At 37.0% G+C, this 24827-nt stretch overlaps 1 protein-coding gene and 1 long non-coding RNA gene across 7 annotated transcripts in view; one reads left to right on the top strand and one right to left on the bottom strand.

Moving 5' to 3' along the window:
* The window catches only part of LOC130919919 (uncharacterized), a 71755-nt gene that overhangs the window by 16469 nt on the left and 30459 nt on the right, over window positions 1-24827 (top strand). The window contains exon 2 of the long non-coding RNA XR_009064032.1: window positions 22056-22088. This is a non-coding gene — a long non-coding RNA (uncharacterized LOC130919919). The remainder of the gene's footprint in view (window positions 1-22055; window positions 22089-24827) is intronic.
* The window catches only part of bnc2 (basonuclin zinc finger protein 2), a 467285-nt gene continuing 446695 nt past the window's right edge, over window positions 4238-24827 (bottom strand). For 5 of the 6 annotated variants that reach the window (XM_057842558.1, XM_057842555.1, XM_057842557.1 and 2 more), the window contains one exon: window positions 4238-12805. In XM_057842558.1, the coding sequence (XP_057698541.1) occupies window positions 12100-12805 (706 nt within the window). In that variant the 3' untranslated portion in view covers window positions 4238-12099. Of the gene's footprint in view, window positions 12806-21674; window positions 21743-24827 lie in introns of all 6 variants that reach the window. The other variant, XM_057842560.1, reaches the window with a different exon arrangement.

The raw sequence follows: 24827 nt of genomic DNA, 5'->3' as shown, positions 1-24827 counted from the left end.
CGCATGACACTGACAGTGGAGGCTTTTCAAGTAAAGTAATTACTTTCATAATTGAATAACTAGTAAATTAATTCCAAAGAAGTAACTATAATTCCTCATTTTTCGAATGTAACTTGAACAACACTGCCGCTGGCTCATCAAGGTTGACGTCGGTCAGAATCGGCCTCAATTTGTCGATTTGAGTGCGCGTTCCTCAGCAGTATGTTGCTGCAAACTTTTCCTGCTCAGTGGAGTGCGTCTCCTCCAGCAGGCATGAGACGTTCCCAGCTCCTAATGGTTTGATTTGCCCGACACTAGTTGGATCGATGCGGCTGTTTACAGTTTCTCCCTCTCCTCATCCCTTTTGTCTTTTTTCTAATTTAGTGTTCCCAAACCATGGACATGGGTGTGAGTGTTGCGTGCTGCGCTTGCATCTTCGCCCTCCTCCCCGCTCTCCATCACTGTCCATTGATGTTCCATCTGCCCCTCCTATTCCTCGCTTCCTTTCGTCTTTCTCGCTCTTCTTCGCCTTGGAAGGAGAGCTGCAAGCCTCCACACTTCTGGACAAGACTGATGGCTCGTCAATAGCGTTAGCCAGCATTGCAGACCGCACTGGTGTAGAACTAAATCAATGACGCCCAGAAAGAATAGGGGAAAAATAGGGAATTTGGTGGATATTAGGTAGGAGAAAATGATCTTCAACCCTTTCAGGGACAGTGGTCACTACAGTGGATGGTTATTAAAAGTTAGCATTAGTTCAACTCAGGTCACAGGGTAAGTGTTGTGGTAGTTTGTGACAGAGATAATTGATTTTGAAAACGGCTATTGACGGCAATCGACGTCCAATCCATTTCAACTGGAGGGGGCCAATGATCACTTCTAGCCCAGATCAATTGAAATGGACTGGACATCTATTGGCATCAATGGCAATCAAAGAGTTAAACTATATGCGGTCACAAGAGATTTATAAAACAAAACAAACCAAAAAAAAAAAAAAAGTTTCCAGAAAATACACACACTGATTTGAACTTGCTCTTATTCTTTTATTTTTCCAAGTCATTACAATTTGTTTTATTTTTTTGAAGTTTTAATTTTTCTAAATGTTATTTTACGGTATTTAAAAAAAACAAACTTTTTTTAATTTACGTTTTTATTCAGTGATTATTTTTAAAATATTTTTTTCTCAAAATGGATCATTCAACCATTATAAGGCGCAGTAGTAGTAGTAGTAGTATTCGGAGTTGTGCTATGAATCCACTAGATGGAGCTGTGCTAAAGGGACTGTCATGCCATGATTAACCAATATATAAGGCGCATCGGATTAAAAGGCGTATTGTTGGTTTTTGAGAAAACTGAAAGCTTTTAGGTGTGACTTATAGTGCAGAAAATGCGGTATTTCATTCATTGTAGTCCTCGCCTTATGATCACTTCGACACGCGATCTTTTCGACATTCCACGTACAATTTGACTCGCTATTTGTTTCTACATCTGACGCCATGCTCGAAATACGACGATTTATAACAGCGCCGCAGTTTCTTTGTTTTCCCGCAAGACGGACGCATGGCGGATTTTCATATGAGAGAAATCAACATGGGTTCAAAGAATGTTAGTGCAGGTGGTGAAAAAAAGAAAAGGTGAGGCTTACCATTGAAATGAAGATGGAAATGATAGAAAAATATGAGCATGGTGAGCGCGTCCGTGAACTGGCTTGACAATACGGCTGTAGAATGTCTACAATCTTGACGGTCCTCCTCCGACCTCCATTCGCCAGTCTTGTAAGTTAAGGTGACAATTATTATTGTGGTAAAATCGCCAGCATTGTCAAGGTTTTATTCATTTATTTCAGAACTTGTGCAACACAACATTTCTACCGTCTGCCCAGCTGAACATGAAAAGTGAAAGTAAAAAGTCCCCCCTCACTCTCTGGTACGTCAGCCACGCGGTGCATTCAGGTACACCACGCAAAACACATTCGCCACATTAGAACCAGATTCGTTGACCCTATTATTCCCATTTTTTTTAATAATTTATTTGTTTTGCTCTGTGTAATTGCTATTTGCAAAAGCCAGCAGTATTCATTAGGGATTTAGTCTAGGTTTTTAGGCTGTGGAACAAATTAATGGAATTATAATGTATTCATATGGTAAAATCCTACTCAACATACAACCATTTCGACTTAGGAACAAGGTCCTGAAACGTATTAACTTTGTATGTAGATGTACCACTGAAGCTTATATATTTTTTCTAGCATATAGCAAAACACGTGTGGGCAACACTAATACTACAGTCGGTGTCAAATAGGGGCCTCAAAATCTTTTCCGTGGGCCGCATTTGGCCCCTGGGCCACATGTTTGCGACCAGTGTATTACATGGACTTAAGAACAACAACAACAAAAATCACGGATGAAAGGATTACATTTCCATTTCAGAGGCAAAATCAAGTTTGTCCACTCAGGCTCAACTAACTAATAATGAATATGAAACGAAAATATATCTTATGATTAAGTAAAATAATTGCAATAGAAAACAAACAAACAAATAAACAAGCAAAAAAAAAAAAAAAAAGTGATATGTGCTTTGGCCTCTTGTGGGCGATGTGCGTGATGTGCGCATGGATACTCTTTATAAGAATACAGAAAAAAGTCAGTTTAATTTAGGGTGACCAAACGTCCTCTTTTGCCCGGACAAGTCCTACTTTCACGTAGTGTCCTCGTGGTCCGGGTGGGTTTTATAAATTCATAAAAATGTCCGGTTTTCATGCTTTTTCACGGGACCAATTTGAAGAGAATCCCTCCGGCCGCTGGATGGCAGCAGTTGACATGGCTCCTACTAGAATGGAGGGAAGTAGTAGTTCTTCTTGTTTTTGTTGGCAGTTTAACCCTATCATGAGGCATTACCGCCATCTACTGGGTTGACGATTTGGCCACAATGCCTGTTTTGTTTTTGTTTTTTAATGATAAATACGTATATCATGGCAACTGTTGACTTCTGTCGGAGCTTTGACTGTAAAATCCCGTTTGGTGTCGCATCGGCGCGCTGCCGATGATTGTAAACTTTCATAGTAAAATTTGATTTTTGCCTCAGCTAGCTACCAGTAAGCTAAACCGCGCTAGGCATTATGGGAAACGTAGTTTACAACTGCTACGTTTGGAAACATGCTGATTGAATAGTTTGTCAGTTTATTTCGGTTTTTGTTTGTGTGCAATCTAGAACATTGAATGAGAACATCAATTGAATGGGAGTAACAATTTGTCAAGGACAATTGTCGTGATAGTAATTTATAAATATGTTTAGTTGGCACATAGTCTACTATGTGTATTGACTAGACTACATTTCTATGGGTCTGCATATATAAATTTTTAGTCATTATTATTATTATTATTTTTTCAAACTGCATTTTTCCATCCAGAGTGAGGGGGCACACTTTAAATATATTAAAGTGATATAGGCATCTTTGAGTGAACTTCGAGTAAAATTCAAGTATCTTGAGGCCGGGCTGAGTGTCCTCTTTTTTTAGAAATCAAAATATGGTCACCCTAGTTTAATTTTATTTATTTATTTATTTTTAGATATTTGGAAGAATATATGCCTCTGAGGTATGTTGTACAACCTTTTTGTCTGTGAAACTACAGCGTTTCAGTATGAATTTTTGAAATTAAATCACTCCTGTAATAAATGCTAATGCTAACGCTAGTAATGTTATTTTAACAGTAAATTCACCAATTGTAATGTATACTCCTGTTTAAAAAAAATGGTTAGCCAAGTTCTGTTGTATTACTTTTCTGTATGTTACTCCAGCGTTTAAATGTGAATATTCATGATATAAAACTAAATCTCTCCTGTAAAAACTGCTAATGCTAGTGATGTTTTAGCAGCAAATTAGCCAAAGTCATGATGAGCACTCCTGTGCTTCAAGAGAAGTGGTTAGCCAAATTCTCATATTGTCTTGTTAGACTCTTAAGAGTTTCAATTTAAGAAATTCTGTACTATTTCTTTTCTCCGGTGACCGTCCTGCTAATTTGCACACACCAGCAGCGTGGCTTTGCCTCATGCCGCTCATCCTTTTATTAACTCTTTTCATCTAATTGTCCACTAATTGGTCAAGATAGCCTGCTCCCCAAAGACTTTTATCTTTAGGTAATTAAAGGCCTTTGCAAAACCTGCTGAAATATCACACTCTGATTGACACGTATGTGCGTGTTTTCTGCGGCAACATACACACAGGGCAATAAGATGCAGTGACAAGATGCCAGTGACTGATAAATCTTTAATATAAAAATTGTACAAGAATTCTGATACAAATTACAAGAGGTATTTGGACAAAATATGAATAAAATTCCATTTACATCCCAAAACCCTTATGCATTTTATGCCCAAAAAAAACCGAACCAAAAAAAAAAAAAAGACAAATATGGACATGTATGATACAGAAAAAAAAACAAAAACAAAAGAGCAAAAAATTCATTTTTGGGAACGAAAAAGGACCGCATTTTCCCCTCTTGTCTGCAAACAAGAAACACCTTTTTAGGTTACTTTTGCAGTGTTGACGTAGCTTCTGAAATCACAATTTTTACTTTTTTCTCTCCCAGCAAAGCACATACAATCCATCCTGCTTTGCGTTGCCACGTCGCTGTGACTCGGGCCTTTTTAAGACGTATATGCAGGTCCTTAAGTGTACTACCTAAAAAAACGCTAAAGTATGATTGGCACAAAACATCAGCAATATGAATTTACAACATTTTTATTATTTTTTTTTAAGACTGTTGACATTTCACAGGTTCCAGTTCAAATTAAAACAGGTTGAAAGGATAAAGAATAAAGCATCTATACAAGCCGACTTGAATGTTTAGTCCCGCGTAAGCTACATGATAACGCCGAATGACGTAAAAGCAGTGATGAACAGTCCTCCGTTCGACTTTTTGCATTTCCTGACTAAATAACTGAACTAAAAGAGCGATTTTCGGCCACGTGTACACTATACGCTGTTCAGTTAAATTTGCCACGCTATGAATCGTACAACTACTATGTTTTTCAAATGGCTAAGGCTAGCGGTTAGCTAGTTCGTAATTTTTAGACTTTCAGTAAATTTGTGAAAACGGACGAATGTTTTTTTCCACACAGTGGTAATTTAGTAAGACTGTGTTAGCTCGTTTAAGCTAAAAAGTCCGATAGCTTTTTTTAATGCCTGTTTTCTCAGAATAGTTATAAATAGAGTTAGCCGAAATGATCGGGTAGCCGATGATATCGTCTGCCGCCATGTGTACACTAAACGCAGTTCAGTTCAATTCGACACGGTATGAATCGTACAACTACGTTTTTTCCAAATGGATAAGGCTAGCAGTTAGCTAGTTCGGAATTTTCAAACTTTCTCTAAACTTGTGAAAACGGGCGAATATTTTTTTCCCCACAGTGGTAATTTAGTACGACTGATGAATCATACAACTATGTTTTTCCAAATGGATAAGGCTAGCGGTTAGCCAGTTCGGAATTTTCAAACTTTCTCTAAACTTGTGAAAACGGGCGAATATTTTTTTCCCCACAGTGGTAATTTAGTACGACTGATGAATCATACAACTATGTTTTTCCAAACGGATAAGGCTAGCGGTTAGCCAGTTCGGAATTTTCAGACTTTCTCTAAACTTGTGAAAACGGACGAATATTTTTTTCCCCACAGTGGTAATTTAGTACGACTGATGAATCATACAACTATGTTTTTCCAAACGCATAAGGCTAGCGTTTAGCTAGTTCGGAATTTTCAAACTTTCTCTAAACTTGTGAAAACGGGCAAATATTTTTTTCCCCACAGTGGTAATTTAGTACGACTGTGTTAGCTCGTTTAAGCTAACACAAAGTTCAATAGCTTTTTTAATGGCTGTTTTCTCAGAATAGTTATAACTAGAGTTAGCCGATATTATCGGGTAGCTGATAGTATCATCCGATAAAAGTATTTTAAAATGATATCAGATAATATTGACATCGGTTATTCATTAGCGGTTTTGGGCTACTATGCATTTTGCTTTCAAAGTGCCTTTGTACAAGGGCTGGTCACAGCTTAGCACAGCAGTTATGCTAATTGACCATTAGATATCTCCACAGTAAGATTATTGGGATTTGTTATGTGAACATTACCATTGTTAAAGCATACAGTGGGGCATCACAATAAGTCATAATATGTTAAGTCCACAACCACATATATTGGTATCGGATTTTTGGAGCTGGACAATATCGCGATATCGATTAAAAAGTAATTATCGGACAACTCTATTTATAACAACTGGTATTTTTGTTCTGTTAATTGAACTTAAAATGAAGCGCGTTACCTGCGTTCAACCACAAGAGACGCTGTTCATTCGGTTTCTATTGTTATTCTACATGTTGCGAATACAGTACACACTTACGCTTTTAATTGAATCAATATTTTTTGGGGTGGGGCATCAGTCTTTTACCAAGAAACAAATGGGTAGGAGGCGATGTAAATACTGTACATATATCAGCACGTAACACTGCATAATTCGTCCTTCTGTGTAGCACCAAGTCAAGTAAGACAAAAAAAATATTGTATAGTAACACGTCATTGCTCAGAAAAAAACAAAGAGGAAGAAAGCTGTTTTTTTTTTTTCCAAACAAAAACAAAAAAAAAATTACTGGACTTATTTAACACGTCTACCCACCAATAAATACCCCGTTCCCTCGGCTACTTGGACCACTGGATGTGTTTGTACCATAAGACAGATTTTCAGCTGGAAATGTCACAGCAAAATGTTTTTTAAGACTCAAGTGCATCATATGGATCAACTGGGGTTTTAAGTACATTGATACCGAAAGAGCTTTTCGTGTTTGTTTGGTCACAGTGGAAGGACTATTTTTTTGTCACGATATCATGAGGTGAGGACGCTTATTGTTTGACTTGTTACTCATTTAGCCCTCCTTTTTGTTTTTGTGGCTAAAGCGGGGTACACACATACGAGTACTCATGGTACTGTGTAAAACTATATGGCACACTATTAACTCAAATTCTTAAACTCTCACTTGAATTGCATTCATGACTCATTTTATCAAGTTGATATTGTGAACTTGATTAAAGGAGTTGATCTGAATTGCATTAAGTGGTATGTTTGTGGGCAGTGGCTGAACAAATGTCAACAGGGCCCCGGTGCGATGAGCATAAACGGGACCCCCCGACTAGGGGTGGTGCTAGCGGAGAATTAGTCGCGGGCCCTGACACACTTTCACAGGCCCCTCAAAATAATCGTCCAGTGTGTGTGTGTTGCATTTGGAATTTCTTTTGAGGGCCCCTCCAAACAAGCGGCTGGCAGAGATATTTTAACATTTAAATACTACATTACAGGTTCACGCATCAGCTTATCTTTCTGTTTGACCCTTCCCTCGCCCAACCACGCCCATTTTACACCCGCAAGCATGGCCCAGGTGCGGTCACACCCCCTAAGTTCCGCCCCTGTCAGTTCCATTTGTGTTCAAAATAACTCAAGAACGAATGAAGGGATTATCAAATTGGAAGGATATGGCAGAAAACCCAGACAAGACTAAAAAAGCAGTTTCTGCTCTTGCACTCCTCTTTAAAAGTAACTGCTGTATTTTAAGCTAAAACAACTGTTGTGTTTGATAACACAAGATGTCTATATGCTGCGATAGCAGATTCATGGCACATTAAGCCCCCGAACCATTTTTAATTTATCCGTTTTACCCTGAAAACCCCCGTTTACAGACGTCGCGCAACCGATTTTGTTTCAACCCAGCCATAAAATAAAGGTAATTATGATTATTATTCAAAATGTCTGTCGTTTTTAGCTTAAAATAATTCATTGATGTCTCATATTTCGTTTAAAAAAAAAAAAAAAAAAACTTTTAAACTTTTAAACAAATTATGTCGCAGTGAAAAAAATGGCGTCTGTAAAAAAGTCACGGACATCTACCTCATAACGATCACTTAATTGTATTTTTTTTTCTTACTGTTGCATTTTCTCCGATATCATAGAAGATAAATAATTGATCCAAACAAAAAAAAAAGAAATCGTTCAAAAGGGTAAATATATGAAAAATAAAATCCTGGCCACTCCTTGATGTCTGCAGTTTCTGCATCGCAACCCTTGTTGTATTACCATGTTTCACCCATAAAATCCAGCTGTGGCCATTCACAGCTGTGTCTTGACACTCAGTGATACATGGAGTTTTTGGATTGAAACAAGGTCAGTACGCGATAATATCTCGTTAAAGTCATGGCGTCTGTAATTCTGTTCTTTCGTGCTCTCACCTCTAGGTAGGGTTTTGCTGTTTAAAAAAATATATTTTTAAAAATGCCCTCCTGCTCAAAATTTTTCTCCCCCAGAAAATTGAGATTTTAAGCTTTCCTATGATGTATAGCACATGCATATCGGACAATTTTGAAAGTTGGCTAAATTGGGGGTCTCCGAGCGGAACTTCAAGTCATTTGAGTGTTTTCCGCGATATGTATTTCAACCAACCACGCCCACTTTACACCTGCCAACCAGGCCCCTTAAACCTTGTACAGATTGGCAGCCAAAATCCGATTTTAAGACCATCCAGATTGAAACTGGCTGGTTCTTTTGTAGTCGAAACAGTCCCAAAGCGCAGATTTTTGCAAAATGGATTGAAACTACATATGGGAGGTAGTTTCATATCAGACAAGATCCTTCTCAGTCTGAACAGGTCAGATGGCATTTAACTTTTCATAACGTCACTCTACGTTGGATGACGCCTTCTTTGCTGCAGCAACCTTTTTAGGTTTGTCAATAATGTGATCCGGCCTGACCAGGTCCTGATCTGATTTGGATACTTGCTAAAAATAGTGTGAACAGTCAGCCCTAAAAATCAGATTTGAGGAGAAATCGGATTGCAATCAGATATACTTGCAGTCTGAATGCAGCCCTAGAGGTCCAGTTGGTGTCAAACCCCCAGCATCTCCCTAAGTTCCGCCCTTGTTTGTGGGCTATACAGGTATCCCCGGGTTACGACGTACCCGATTTACGTGATTTCGACTTGCGCGCCTTGTCCGCTGTTTTTTCTTCAGTCAGTTTATTTTTAGTCGCTTAACAGTGTCTTGTCTCCCAACTCTCAGCATTGATAAAAGTACTGCAAATATTAATCGATTAACTTGAGTATTCCGTTTAGAAAAACGATCCGGATTAAATTTTGCTGCTTCGAGTATTCGTTTAATTAACGTGGCGTTGTAATGGTTTGTTTTGAAAGTGTTTGCATTTAGTTGTATTGATCTGGGTGGATACACTGCCCTCTAATGACAATAGGGAATTTGATATAATTCATTTCACATGGCTGATTAGCTTAGTTGTTGTTTGAGCTAATGTTTTTTTGCATTCGTAATTTTGTGTAGATGTACATTCAGCCGTTTTTTGTGGGAATATGTGTTTGAACCATTTGTTGGTCATTTGTTGAGCATTGCAAAAAAAAAAAAAAAAAAGTTATAGAATTTAAGCTAGCATACTTTTGCTATGTAAGTTAACCAATTGTTCTTTTGTTGTACTTACATCCTCATTTATTATTGCTTTTTTTTTTATTATATCGTTTGAGGCTCAGCTCAGGTAGATTTTTTTTTATGTTCCTTATCAGATTATTCGATTATTCGCACTAACTAATTCATCAATTAACCGACTACTGAAATAATCGATAGCTGCAGCCATAATTCATGGTAAGTACAGTATATTATTTGTCATTTATTTTATTTATTAAGTGTAATTAATCTAAATGGTTGAACTATACAGTAATTGCTATGCATATCTGGTATTCCATTACACTACAGTGTATGTGTTGTTTGCTTTCCTTTGTTGGACCCGGACTTGTTTGACGTCACGCCATAGCTATTTTCTGTTAGTTTCGAGCGTTGCTTTCACGTTGGTAAGCAGGGATGAACGCCAGTTAACATTTCAAGAAGGCACAGAAACGGTAAACAGCACAGGCTCGGCCATGCCCTCCCCTGTTAGCTCGCTATTAGCCCGCTAGCTTATTGAGCGGCGTTTGTTTTCACCGCTGGACCTGTGCCACTAATAGCTTCCGTTTTCCTTGTTGAATTGCCCAAGATTTTGACATTATTTGGCTCGGTATTAAGGTGCAGCCATCGAGGTATGTTTTTAGAAGCAAATATGCCTCTATTGTTTTACTTTAAAGTAGGGCTGTCAAAATTATTGCGTTAACGGGCGGTAATTAATTTTTAAAACTTAATCACGTTAAAATATTTGACGCATTCAACGCACATGCCCCGCTCAAACAGATTAAAATGACAGCACAGTGTCATGTCTATTTGTTACTTGGGTTTTTTGGTGTTTTGTCGCCCTCTGCTGGTGCTTGGGTGCGACTGATTTTATGGGTTTCAGCACCATGAGCATTTTGTAATTATTGACATCAACAATGGCGAGCTACTAGTTTATTTTTTGTTTGAAAATTTTACAAATTTTCTTAAAACGAAAACATTAAGAGGGGTTTTAATATAAAATTTCTGTAACTTGTACTAACAAGTATCTTTTAAGAACTACAAGTCTTTCTATCCATGGATCGCTTTAAAAGAATGTTAATAATGTTAATGCCATCTTGTTGATTTATTGTTATGATAAACAAATGCAGTACTTATGTACAGTATGTTGAATGTATATATCCGTCTTGTGTCTTATCTTTCCATTCCAACAATAATTTACAAAAAAATATGGCATATTTTATAGATGGTTTGAATTGCGATTAATTACAATTAATTCTTAAGCCGTGATTAACTCGATTAAAAATTTTAATCGTTTGACAGACCTACTTTAAAGCATTATTGTACGCTCTTTGCCATTATTGTATTTAATTTTCTAATTGTGTGTTCATAGTTTGACGGTGACAAATTAATAAATGTCAGTTTTAAGAGGAACTATGGTGCGATCTGTGTTACTATGGGGAAGTAATATCAAATTTTTTCACTTTGTTTAATTAGTATGACGTATAATACATGTTTTGGATAGTTATTTTGCGAGTGGGTAATTAGGGGTACTTAAAGGGTCAAGTCCGACTTACGCAGAAATTCGCGTTACGTCGCCAGCGTAGTCACAGAACTCGTTCGTAACCCGGGGACTACCTGTATTTACATTTGTGATGTTAATGTGGCTCACGTTTGCTTGCCGCTTGGAGCAAATTAAACCAATAACTTTTTTTTTAAACCTCAAAACAGTAAAAATTCAAGCAAAATTGTTTGACTTGAAATTTCAAGTTCCGCCAACATTTTATTTTACAGCGTATGTGTGTGCCCTGCTTAAGTGACCGCATGTGATTGTTGGGGATTTTTTTTTTTTTTTTTTTTGACATTTGGCCACGTGCAAAAGAGAAAACTGGCGCCAAACAACACGTTTCTTCACTCACCATTGCGGAAAAAAAATGTCCTCACTTCTACTAATATTACACATCCCCTCGTATAGATGCAAAGTGCAAAAAACTGAATTGTATACTTATAAAGCTCATAAACATAAGAGGGGGAGAATGAAAATCAGTTGAAAACAGAATGATATCAGTGTAGGAGCCTCAAATAGCATGCCGGCCACCTCTGAATATTTAACAAAGTAATTCACATGATATTCTTTTTTTTTTTTGTGGATTTTTTGTTTTGTTTTTTTCTACATTTCCCCCCTTTACGTGATAAAATGACTCAAGATAGTTAAGATGCTACCTCTGTCTTGCCTATAGCTGGAAGTATTGTACTGAGCTGTAACATAAAACCATAAGCGAGAGAAGCGAAAAAAAAAAAAAAGAGAGAAAGAAACAAACGACCATCAACACAAGTCTTTTACACCAAAAAGCCTCTCCGGGACATTATTTACAAATTAAGCTGTCATGCTTTTTTCTCCATTTTAAGGGGAGGGGTCATTTAAAAGCTATCATTACACAAATACAACATTTTTTTGTTTTTTTGTTTTTTTCTTCAATACTATCTTGTCTGCAGGCAACGTCACAAATAAGTTCCATAGATTCTTTGGAGATAAAAGTAGGGGGGTAGTTTATGAAAATCAAACTGAAGAAAACAAACCCGAAAAAGTCCTCGCTCGAGTTTGCTCTTTCCGAAAGTTTCGGGATGGTCCCGGAGGAGGAGGAGGAATTCGGAGGTCAGTCTATGAGAGTGGCGAAGGGCATGTTTTTGTGCAGGTTGGGGTTCTGCGAGTGTCTGTTCCGGCTGCGCACCGAGCTGAACACCATGTTGCAGCCGGGCACCTTGCACTTGTGCATCTCGCGCAGGTGCACCGTCTTGTAGTGCACGCGCAACGTGCCCTTGTTGCTGTACACTTTGCGGCAGATGTTGCACACGATCCCCCCGCCGGCGTCGTTATCGGACGGGAGGCGGAACGGCGATTCCGAGCGAGCGTCGCCTTCTGTCTTTTCGTCGTCCTCCTCCGCGCCCTCCTCGTCCTCCTCCTCCCCCAGGTCGTCCAATAGGACGCCTTCGTCGCTGCCCTCGTCGGACTCGTGCGAGGAGTGGACGCTGCCGCCCGACTGGAGGCCGGACGCGGCGCTCAAGTCTAGCACAACGTAGTCGTCCGGCCGTCCTCGGGAGAAGCCGCGGTGGTGGTGCAGGTCTTGGTGGAGGGGGTGTTCGGGGTACTCGTTGCCCGGGGGGGAACGGGCGCCGGGCGGGCCTCGGAAAGCCATCCTGCCCATCGGGTCCAGAGACATGTGGTGGTGGTGCCCGGCGTAGATCTTGGCCAGGAGCTCAGCTCGGAAATCCTTGGGCAGAGGCGTCAGTTGGGGGTCCAGGACGATGTCGTCCAGCTCTTTGGTCAGCAGTTTGCGGTGCAGGTTAATGTTGGAGCTGTGCCTAAATGTGAGGAACGAAAAACATAGGAATCAGTTAAAATTCTACTCACAAGCCTAGCATTTCAAGTGGTTGATTACAGCTGTCAGTAGGTGAAACATACAGAAAGCGGAGGTCATGTACTCAAGATACAGTGGGGCAAATAAGTATTTAGTCAACCACCAATTGTGCAAGTTCTCCTACTTGAAAATACTAGAGAGGCCTGTAATTGTCATGGGTAAACCTCAAACATGACAGACAGAATGTGAAAAAAAAAAAAAAAATTTGCAAATCATGGTGGAAAATAAGTATTTGCTCAATACCAAAAGTTCATTTCAATAGTTTGTCATGTACCCTTTGTTGGCAATAACGGAGTGACACCACGGGGTGAGATCTTGCATGGAACCCCAGATCGAGGGAGATTATCAGTGGTCTTGTACGTCTTCCATTTTCTAATAATTGCTCCCACAGTTGATTTATTTACACCAAGCAAAGAGTGAAGAGTTACAGAAAACGTTTGGCCTCCGTTATTGCCAACAAAGGGTAAATAAAGTATTGAGATGAACTTTTGGTATTGACCAAATACTTATTTTCCACCATGATTTGCAAATAAATTCTTTAAAAATCAAAAAATCAGTTTTTTTCCCCCCACATTCTGTCTCTCATGGTTGAGGCTTACCCATGTTGACAATTACAGGCCTCTCTAATCTTTTCAAGTAGGAGAACTTGCACAATTAGTGATTGACTAAATACTTATTTGCCCCACTGTAACTCAATGAATAAAGGGATTATCAAATTTGCAGGATATGTTTGTATTATGAAACGGAAAAGGTGATTACATTTTGGGGTAATGCTATCAAAAGTCAGAAAATTAATTTAGAGAGAATTTTATAATGGATTAGCCTATTTAATTTGGTTCATACTTAAAAGGAGTGCCCACTCTCACATAATTTTTTCCCTTTTGCGCACACACAATGATGGATCAGCATTGTTATCTTGTCGTAGCACCTATTTTCAGTGTCACTTCAGATTTCACTTTTATGTATTGTAGTTGTATATTCCTTGTACTGTAAATTGTTAAAATTTTGGAAGCTAGGCCGCTACTTTTTTCCTTTCATTTTGAATCCGCTTATAGTCCAGTGCAGCTTATTTGTTGATTTATTTGGGTTAATAGGTTACACTTTATTTGACAGTGATGTCATAAGACCGTCATAATTATGACATGACACTTATCATGGGCATTTCTGATTGCTTATGACAGACAGCCATTAAGTGTCATCCGGAAAAATATGTTACTAACTCCATTTATGTCCAGTTTGGATCATTCAAAAGTGATACAATTTGCAGGATAACACTACATTACATCTGTTACAAGCATTCAGTAATGCTCATGACAGTGTCATGTCCAGTCATGATTGTCTAATGACAATCTTATGGCGCCATTGTGAAATAAAGTGTTACCAAATACCATAATTAGCAATAAATGAAACAACTGGAACAGTAACCGAAGAAATCATTAGTGCAGAACATGAATTTTGATTGTTATCTACATCTGTAGCGCTGCAATGCATGCTAGGAGGCATGTTGAACAACAATAGCGTTGACAGGAGGTGGCAGCAGAGGTTGACTGTCTCCCCCAAGGGAGCAGTGATGGCCCAATGAAGCAATGAAGCATTGCAGTCAACTGGTTTAAAGCTTCATGGTATTTCATTTGGTCTTATGATGGTCATATGATGCAACTGTCAGTTCCTGGTTAATATATTTTGGTGTAAATATCCCATATAACAGTGAGGAGAGCTGCAGCTTTTAGTCCAATGCGGCTTATCTATGAACAAATGCTATTTTCGTGCCAAATTTTGTGGTTGGCGGCTTAGTCAGGTGCGCCTTATAGTGCGAAAATTACGGTATGTACTTTTTATTAGGTGTGTGATAAAATATCGAAATGGTGATATTGTGATACTTTGTAACCCAAAAGTTTATCGATATGCTCCTGCCAAGAAACGATATACAGCGAGCCCTCGTTTTTTTGCGGTTAATGGGGATCGTATCTTATTGTGAGGTACCCAGAGGTTCCCACCCTTACTTTTTGTATAGTTTTCTATATTTTATACTTTTGACTGCTGTTTTGATGCTGCTGCAATACCTGAATTTCAATATCAATAAAGGATTATCTCATTTTAGCTTATTTTATCTTACTTTATCCAAATATGGTAATGGTTTGAATTTGGCTGCTCAGGCAGAAGTCTGTTCTCTGAATGCTCCTCTATTATCGATTTTTTTTTTTTTTTTTTCTTATTCACGGTAAATGTGCAACTTGCATTATTTGTTTATCATCGGAAATTTACAATTTCTTTACAAAATTATAATGTTTACCTATTTGATTTATTGTTTCTTAAATATTTAAATGATTACAATTTGTGAAGTCCTTTGTTTTTTTTTTTTTTTTTTTTTTTTTTTTTAGGGCTATCAAAATTATCGCGTTAACGGGCGTTAATTAATTTTTTAAATTAATCACGTTAAAATATTTGACGCAATTAACGCAGATGTCCCGCTCAGAAAGATTTAAAGGACAGTACACTGAAACGCTCACTTGTTGTTATGGAGTTTTGCCGCCCTCTGCTGGCGCTTGAGTGAATGACCATCTCGCATATTGCCTCAGAGTACAACGAGGCCGTTTATGGACATTAAGAGTGAAGAGAATGCCACCGGCCGCTTGGGGGCAGCGCCGTTCCATACTCATGTTATTTCTTCTAAACGTGGGAGAATTAGTAGTTTTGAGACGTTTATGCTGTATTCACAATGCAATGCAAATTGCTATTTGTGCTCCACACATATTTCGGTAAGTTTTCTTTCTTTTAGTGGCAATTATGTGTCTCTTGTTGTATTTTGGGTAAGATATGTACAGATATATGTTATACAGTGGAGGCGAGTGGACACAGGCGTTCTTTGGACCGCGCCGTTTATTGGCAACTCCTTCACAAGAAACAAGTATTTGATACACTGGGCAGTGTATCAAATACTTGTTCTCCCCACTGTAAGTATCGTTTAGTGAAAGCACAACAAAAATAATATTCCTATCTCTCCCCAAAAAAATAATGTTCAAAAAAAGAAAAGCACTTAAGTTTATAGTAATGAGGCCCTATTCTGACACACAGTTAAACAACAATGCAAAATGAACTGGCATTCCATACCAAAATAGCTATGCAAAATACAGGTAAAACTTAGACTTTGGTCACTCTATTTTTATTATTGTTATTTTTATTTTTATGATTATTGTATTAACTCTACTTTTGATTGAAAATTTTACAAATTTTATTAAAACGAAAACATGAAGAGGGGTTTTAATATAAAATTACTATAATTTGTAACTATGACATTTATCGTTTAAGAACTACAAGTCTTTCTATCCGTGGATCAATTTAACAGAGAGAATGTTAATGCCATTTGTGGATTTATTGTTACAATAAACAAATACAGTACTTATGTACAGTATGTTGTATGTATATATCCGTCGTGTGTCTTATCTTTCCATTCCGACAATAATTTACAGAAAAATATGGCATATTTTAGAGATGGTTTGAATTGCGATTAATTGCGATTAATTACGATCAATTAATTTTTAAGCTGTAATTAACTCGATTAAAAATTTTAATCGTTTGACACCCCTATTTTTTTTTTTTTAAATTTAAGGCTATGAATAAAGTTGACTTTGACTTTAATTCAAATGACCTATAACACCATGTAACACAAATTTGGTCCCCAGTTCTACTGTAAGTGGTATTTCCAAGTTTATATTGTCGCACTGACATATAAAAACACTTTTGTTTTCCTAAATGTTTGGGTTTGTGGTCACGACTTTGAAATTCTATTTTCCACTTTTCTATACTGTGGTACTTTCTCTAATGCTTTTATAAATGTATATGTATATATGTATACTTTTACTCCTTATTTTTAAAGACTTAGTTTGAACTGAAACACAGAGAAATGAAATTTAACATTAATATTTTTCGTATAACTAGGACGTAAAATTGCAAATTTTGAAGATCTAATTTGAGCAAAACCAAACTTCTACCTGTTTAGTAGCATTTTTACATTTAGTTTGGACCCAAGCAACACAAATAAAATGTCTATAAGTCAGGAATAAACAACTTTTTTTTTTTTCTGTAACACGGTGTAATCTTTAAAGTAGATATTCTATATCCGTATCCAATAAATTTAGGCCTCCCACTTACTATACTGTATGCCTTTCACCTCATACGGTGGTAGTCAGCGTCTGTCCTATATAAGTACGTACAGTATTCACATTTAAGCTCTCAGTATCGTGCCGACAGACGGAGCGAGAGGAAGAGGAAGAGCGCATCCTGCCAGTGTTTACTGCTGTCAGCATGTCTGCACTGTGCACGGCCCTCAAATCCAATAGAGTGTGACTCAATTAAATAGTCGGGGCGTATTGAATGGGAGTTTATCAATTGATTCGAGCCGCGGTAATGTGATAATCGAGGGGGAACCGCGTAGCGTATTAGCACCAGGCCCCGGCAGCTCAAATGAACATGAATTCACGTCACTCCTGCTTTAATTAAGTCAAGCATTTACATTTTTTGTCTGTGTCAAGGCAAACGTGGAGAAACCGGCTATTCTTGCTTGGACACTTTTATTCGTATTAAAAGCCTGATCGTAGTCGCTATTGTAACCCGATCCTGATCAAGATTCTATTCCGAAAGAGAGTTTGTCGATTGATAGTCCAGTCGGTGCGCATGAAAACACTTTATTCCCAAATTTCGGAACAGTCTTTCCCTCACATGTCTGTGACGTCAGCATATTTTTTGTTTTTTCCGGAAGCTAGTAGCGGAAGACATTAAAAGCAATCCTATTACAATGGCTAATCTTGAAAAGTCCATAAATCAGCCTGATATATCGGTCGACCGTTATCTGAAAGATCACCCAAATAATGAACATAACACTTATCCTATTATATTGGCTGATGGCTGATCTTGAAAAGTCCATATATCAGCCCGATATATCGGCCAACCTTCATATTTTAGTGTCCATGAAAACAGTGCATTCCGATCATAATTTTAATCCGAAAACTAATCGGATTAAAGACATATGGTCTATATAAACATAACCATTGATGAAATTACCGCCGATGGCTGATCTTGAAAAGTCCATATATCGGCCCGATATACGTATCGGTCGACCTTTATAAGAAAGACCACCCAAACTTTGACAAAAACACTTATCCTATTATATTGGCCGATGACTGATCTTGTAAAGTCCATATATCAGCCCATTATATCGGTCGACTTTCAATTTTTAGTGTCCACGAAAGCCGTGCATTCCGATCAGGATTTTAACAGGAAAACTAAACGGATTAAGGACATTTTGTCTATGTAAACGTAGCCAGTGATGAAATGACCAAGCATATATACCGTATTTTCTGGACTATAAATTACAATTTTCTTCATAGTTTGACTGGGTCTACGACTTATATTTAAGTGTGAGTTATATGTTTGTTTGTTTTTCCACTCAGCCTGTTATGTTGTGTTTGTTAGGCTATAGTTATCCGAAAAACTTAAATATTTTACGTTAACAGAGGCCTATTTAACCTGTTGTTCTCCATTTTACTACTTTTAAGTATAATGTTTTTGGTTTTTAATCAATTAAAAAAATCACCCCCAAAAACAGGAATTATACGCCAGTGCGACTTATATTTTTCCTCTTCATTGTACATTCTTTGGCTGATGCAACTTATACTAGGGTCTGACTTATAGTCCGAAAAATACAATGTACATATATATTAGGGCTGCAGCTATAGATTATTTAAGTAATCGATTAATCTATTGATTAGTTAGTACAAATAATCGAGCAATTGGATGACAAGCATTTAATGCCTTGCAGAATAAATTTTAAGAGCACTAACCGAAAGAAACAAGTGTTTATGCTTGCAATAACATTTATTTTGGCTTACTATAATTGCACTTTCAAAGGAGCTTTAATGCGAATGCAAAATAAAATTCCTGAGCGTTTCTTCAATCTATGCAGAATTACACTTTCATTTCAGAAAAGCAATATATGCATTTAAAACTAAATTAAAACACCTGAGCGTTGCCTCAAATAGTGTAAAATTAAAAAAAAATAAGGATCTAAGTACAACAAATGAACAATTGGCTAACTTGCATAGAAAAAGTCTGTTAGCTTAAATGCTATAAGATGCTAACTTTTTTTTACAAAGCTCATAACAAATCGCTCAAACACATATTCTCACGAAAAAAATCTAAATATACTTCTAAACTAAATTACTAATGCAAAAACAAACATTTGACCTCAAACAAACACTAAGAACCTTATGTTGGCCTTAACAGTGGAGCAATTTGATTCGGCCGTTAGACGAGTTATGTCCTATTTACTGTTGCCGCTAGAGGGCAGTGCATCCACCCAAATCAATAAAATTAAATGCAAACACTTTTAAAACAAACCATTACAATGCCACTCTATTTACCGTAATTTTCGGACAATAAGCTGCTACTTTTGTTCCCTCATTTTGTATTCTATGGTTTATAGTCCAGTTTGTCTGGGTTAATAGCTAACGTTTTATTTGACAGCGTCGTCACAAGACTGCCATAAGACCCTCATAATTATGATATGACAAGTTTTTTAGCGCCAATGTCAAATTAGGTGTTAGCAGATACCATAACCAGCAATTAATGAAACAACTGGAACAGTAACTAAAGAACTAATTAGCACAGAACATGAATTTCGTTGGTTATTTACATCTGTAGCGCTTCAATGCATGCTAGGAGACATGTTGGATAAAAACAGAGTTAACAATAGGTGGCAGCAGAGGATGGCTGTCTCCCCCAAGGGAGCAGTAATGGCCAAATGAAGCTTCTTGAAGCAATGAAGCTTTGTATTTTTGCATTTTGCAATTTGGTTTGAAGCGTCGTGGTGGTTCATTTGGTCTTATGACAGTTTTATGGTGCCACTGTCAAATAAAGTGTTACCAAATTCCATAACTCGCAACCAATGAAACAACTGGAACAGTAACTGAAGAAGTAATTAGCACAGAACATGAACTTTGATTGTTATTTACAGCTGTAGCACTGCAATGCATGCTAGGAGGCAAGTTGGACGAAAACAGTGTTGCCAATAGGTGGCAGCAGAGGATGACTGTCTCCTTCAAAGGAGCAGTGATGGCCAAATGAAGCTTATTGAAGCAATAAAGATTTGCATTTTGCAATTGTTTCAAAGTGTCATGGTGGTTCATTTGGTCTTGTGACAGTTTTATGGTGCCACTGTCAAATAAAGTGTTACCAAATACCATAACTAGCAACCAATTAAACAACTGGAACAGTAAATGAAGAAGTAATTAGCACAGAACATGAACTTTGATTGTTATTTACAGCTGTAGCGCTGCAATGCATGCTAGGAGGCAAGTTGGACGAAAACAGTGTTGCCAATAGGTGGCAGCAGAGGTTGACTGTCTCCTTCAAGAGAGCAGTGATGGCCAAATGAAGCTTCTTGAAGCAATGAAGCTTTGTATTTTTGCAATTTGGTTCAAAGCTTCATGGTGGTTCATTTGGTCTTATGACAGTTTTATGGTGCCACTGTCAAATAAAGTGTTAACAGATACCATAACTAGCAACCAATGAAACAACTGGAACAGTAAATGAAGTAATTAGCACAGAACATGAATTTTGATTGTTATTTACATCTGTAGCGCTGCAATGCATGCTAGGAGGCAAGTTAGACGAAAACAGTCTTGACAATAGGTGGCAGCAGAGGTTGACTGTCTCCTTCTAGGGAGCAGTGATGGCCAAATGAAGCTTCTTGAAGCAATGAAGCTTTGCATTTTTGCATTTTGCAATTGTATCAAAGCGTCATGGTGGTTCATTTGGTCTTATGACAGTTTTATGGCGCCACTGTCAAATTGATAGTTACCAGATAGCATAACTAGCAATTAGTGAAACAACTGGAACAGTAACTGAAGAAATAATTAGCACAGAACACAAATTTTGATTGTTATGTACATCTGTATCAATGCATACTAGGAGGCATGTTGGACAAAAACAGTTTTGACAATAGGTGGCAGCAGAGGTTGACTGTCCCCCCCACGGGAGCAGTGATGGCCAAATGAATCTTCTTGAAGCAATGAAGCTTTGAACCAATTGACTGCAAAGCTCATGGTGGTTCATTTGGTCTTATGACAATCTTATGATGCCACTGTCAAATAAAGAGTTACCGGTTGATATCTTATGGTGTAAATATCCCATAATACAGTGTGGACAGCTGCGGCTTATAGTGCAGTTCGGCTTATCTATGAACAAATGTCGTTTTCGTGTCAAATTTGGTGGGTGGCGGCTTATAGTCGAGTGCACCTTATAGTCCAACAATAACGGTAAACGAATCCTCGACGCAGCAAAATTTGATACAAAGCTTTTTTCTAATCGCATTACTCGAGTTAATCGATTAATCGTTGCAGCACTAGAACTAACTATCACATACTAGGTACAAGTGTATTTTTCTTTTACCATTTTTCATGAAATAATTATGACTTGACTGTCACAGTATTCAAAATAGGAGCGCTAATATATACGTATATCTGAGGTGAGCATACAGAAGCCATGCCAAAGGGGTGCAAAAATGCTTAGAGAAAAAATTCAATTTTTTCCCTGTCACACACACTCGTCACAATGCAAAACTGCAATAGACAGAAAGCCCAGACCCATCATAATCACACCAAATAAATAGTATGCAAACACCTTTACATGTAAGGGATTTCCATGCAGGGAGGTGAGGGGGGGAAAAAAGGACAATCCTTAGCCAAAAAATAAATAATAATAATAATAAAGGGGGCACATACTGTATGGAGTCACAATGGATAAGTAGAGCTTACCAGCAGTGGCAGGGTTGGTGCAGTCAAAAAGGGTCCCTTTCCTTTAATTATTTACTTCCCTATCCGTCCTGCAAGAGGTAGAAATACATTCATTTAAGGGACCCTTTTCCGTCAAGCGGGCAAGCGCGAACCCGTCCACTCGAGCATCGTCAGCACGGAGGAAAAGCGTGGCCAATCGATTGGGTGCCTTTTTATGTGGGACGGTGTAGCGTTGTGCATCAAAAAGACGGCAGAAATCCTTTACTTGGATTTCAGCCTTTGATTGTCACGTGTTTGTTTAGTGCCAAAAAGTGGAGATGGTAATTTACATTGTACATGTGAGGATTGCGCTTATGTTTAAAAAAAGATAATAAATTGGTGTGTTTTGCTTTTATGTTAAAGGTTGAAGATGACGATGCTGTTGACGATGCTCAGGTAGGCAGGCCTTGTTTTTTTTTTTTTGCTTTTAAATACAACAACACCTTCACTGCTAATAAGCTCAAAGTGAATCTATAGTAACTCCTTAATAAAAGAACGTAATAACATATTATAAGCAAAAATTGGAAAGTTGTCTGCAATTCAATGCATATTTGGAACACACTGTTGTCATATTTCACAAGGGGGGGAAAAGAAACTACATTTAGATGAGGGGAAGAAAATCCCACATAATTTTATTCTTGAAGTATGACACGTGTCATGTAAGATTAATAATTTTATCGACCATTTTTATGGGGGTGTGGGAGAAATAAAAAACTTTTCTAAATATGCTGTATCTTATTAACTTATTCATAAAATTACATTAATGTAAATAGAAAATGTACAGCTCATTTTCTAAATTTGCATTTTTCTGATGAAAGATTACATGCACTCACATAATAAGAAAAATAAAACGACAAATAAATATACATTTTTACAAACTAAAAAAAAAAAAAGACTTCAAAAAAAGAGGTGCAACAATTAATCTAATAATCGACAACTAATCAACTATTTTGATAACCGATTAATCGTTTAGGAGCTTTTTCAACTTGTCTAAATTCTTGAAATTATAACATATTTAACTTCTCAGTTGTAAATATTATCAGATTTCTTCATTATATGTTTGTTAAGTCAAAGTAGGACATTAACAAAAAAATCAGCTTTCACTTTAGAAGACAACAATTCAAATTTTTGCCAATTTTCGGACATCTTACTGTCTAAACTAGCTTCTTAATAAGGCTGCAACAACTAATCAATTACATCGATTAATAAATTAGTTGTCAACAAATTTGATAATCGATACAGTTGAAGGAAATAGTCATCCCTTTTGTCTTCATTGCTACTTACAGCATGCCAAAAATAAGGTAAATTGTGAAGGTAATTGCAAGAAGTGACATTTATCCGTTTAATCGTTTAATTAATCGTCCGATTAATCGATTATGAAAATAATCGTTAGTTGCAGCCCTACTTCAAAATAGTACAGTACTTACTCGATTCTCATAGTACATTTACTAAAAATAAATGGATGTGTCAAATGAAATTTCTATTTTATTTTTAAAGAAAAAGATCACAAAACTGCTTTTTTATAAATAAAAATAAACAAAAATCTAAAACTATTATTACATCATCATTAAAAAAAATCTAAATTTAATTTTTTTTTTTAAAAATAATTTTTGTTCAAAAATGTATATTGTTTCAAGTTGTAAAACTGCTTTTTTTATAAATAAAAATAAAAATAAACTAAAAAAATCTAAAACTATTATTACATCATCATTAAAAAAATCTAAATTTAATTTAAAAAAATAATAATTTTTGTTCAAAAATGTATATTGTTTCAAGTTGTAAAAAAAGCAAAAAAAAAAAACAAAAAAAAAACAAAAGAACAACAACAAAAACCAGACATGACTTGAAAAAAATACTTAATTTCTCATTTTTCATTTTACAAATCATTTCTCAAAGTACATTTCTCCTTGTTACTAAAATTTAATGCAATAATATTTCTACTAAAAACCATTAAACCACATTTCCCCTTAAACTTAAACTATACTAAAAACATTATTATTATTATTATTATTATGGAAATGTAAAAAAAGCGATTAACACCATATTTTTTGAACTGAGATGACTGGCACTGAATCGTCATGTTTCAGTGTCTTTGATGACAATACACGTCGCCGTCAATGGCGGCAAATAACATGAACGCCATTGTTGATCTTGTTTCCTTATTTTCAAAGTTGTAATTGGTAATATATTAAAATTACTGTGTGGTCAATGTAATGTTTATTCAATTCTGGTTCGTCTATCACCATCAACGACAGCTAAAGAGTAAAAAAAAAACAACACATTTTAAAAAATTCATTCAGTCAGAAAGAACTATAATATATTGTCCCCCCTAAATGTGACACTGACACTGAAAATAAATAGATTAGTAATACACTAAATAATTTTCTGATCATCTAAAAAAAAAAAATAATAATAATAATTAAAAAAAATACAGAATACCCATTTTGCATATAGTGCACTAATCTCCTCATTTATCAGATTTAAACTTTCTACCCACATATCCCACCTCCTCCATATCCCTGATTAGCTCGCTTCTCAATTCGCCTCGCTTCCGCCTAGTTTACTTATTTATTTTTTGTGCAGAGGAGGATGACGCGGAAAAATCTCAGCGCATCCTCACCCGTCCCGCCCCAGCGTTAATCATCTTTCAGGCTCGTCTCCATCGTGTCAGCGCACGTGAACCCAACCGCTTCTTTGTCTTTGCTGTCATTTGGGCTTTGTACGAGCATTCTCTACAAGTGGGAGGACGCGGATTTTATTGATATTTATCGTCTCCCTCTGCTGGTTTTCGCTCCCGGATGAAGAGACATGATTTCAGTCTCGTGTGTGACTTGGAATTAGAACGCTTCCTGTATGTTCTGAGAAATTCACAGGTTGTCTTTAAGCTTAAAACTGCATTCACACACTAACGTTAAACTGTCATGCTAAAATGCCTTGCTTGTGCTATGCTCATCGGCAAAAGCAGTTTTGTGTTCACACATGCTTTTCATCACCAAAAGTCCAAGTCCACCAAACCAATTTTTGGCAATGGCGCTGGAACTGTAGCACCTTCTGGTGTTGGGGAGAAAAAAAAAAGTGTTTTTGTAGATTTTTTAGGGGCGTTAAAAATAAAATAAATACTAGGGTTGTTCCGAT

Source organism: Corythoichthys intestinalis, chromosome 8, assembly GCF_030265065.1.
Source record: "Corythoichthys intestinalis isolate RoL2023-P3 chromosome 8, ASM3026506v1, whole genome shotgun sequence".
NCBI classification, from domain to species: Eukaryota; Metazoa; Chordata; class Actinopteri; order Syngnathiformes; family Syngnathidae; genus Corythoichthys; species Corythoichthys intestinalis.
This window is presented reverse-complemented; position numbering and strand designations above follow the sequence as displayed.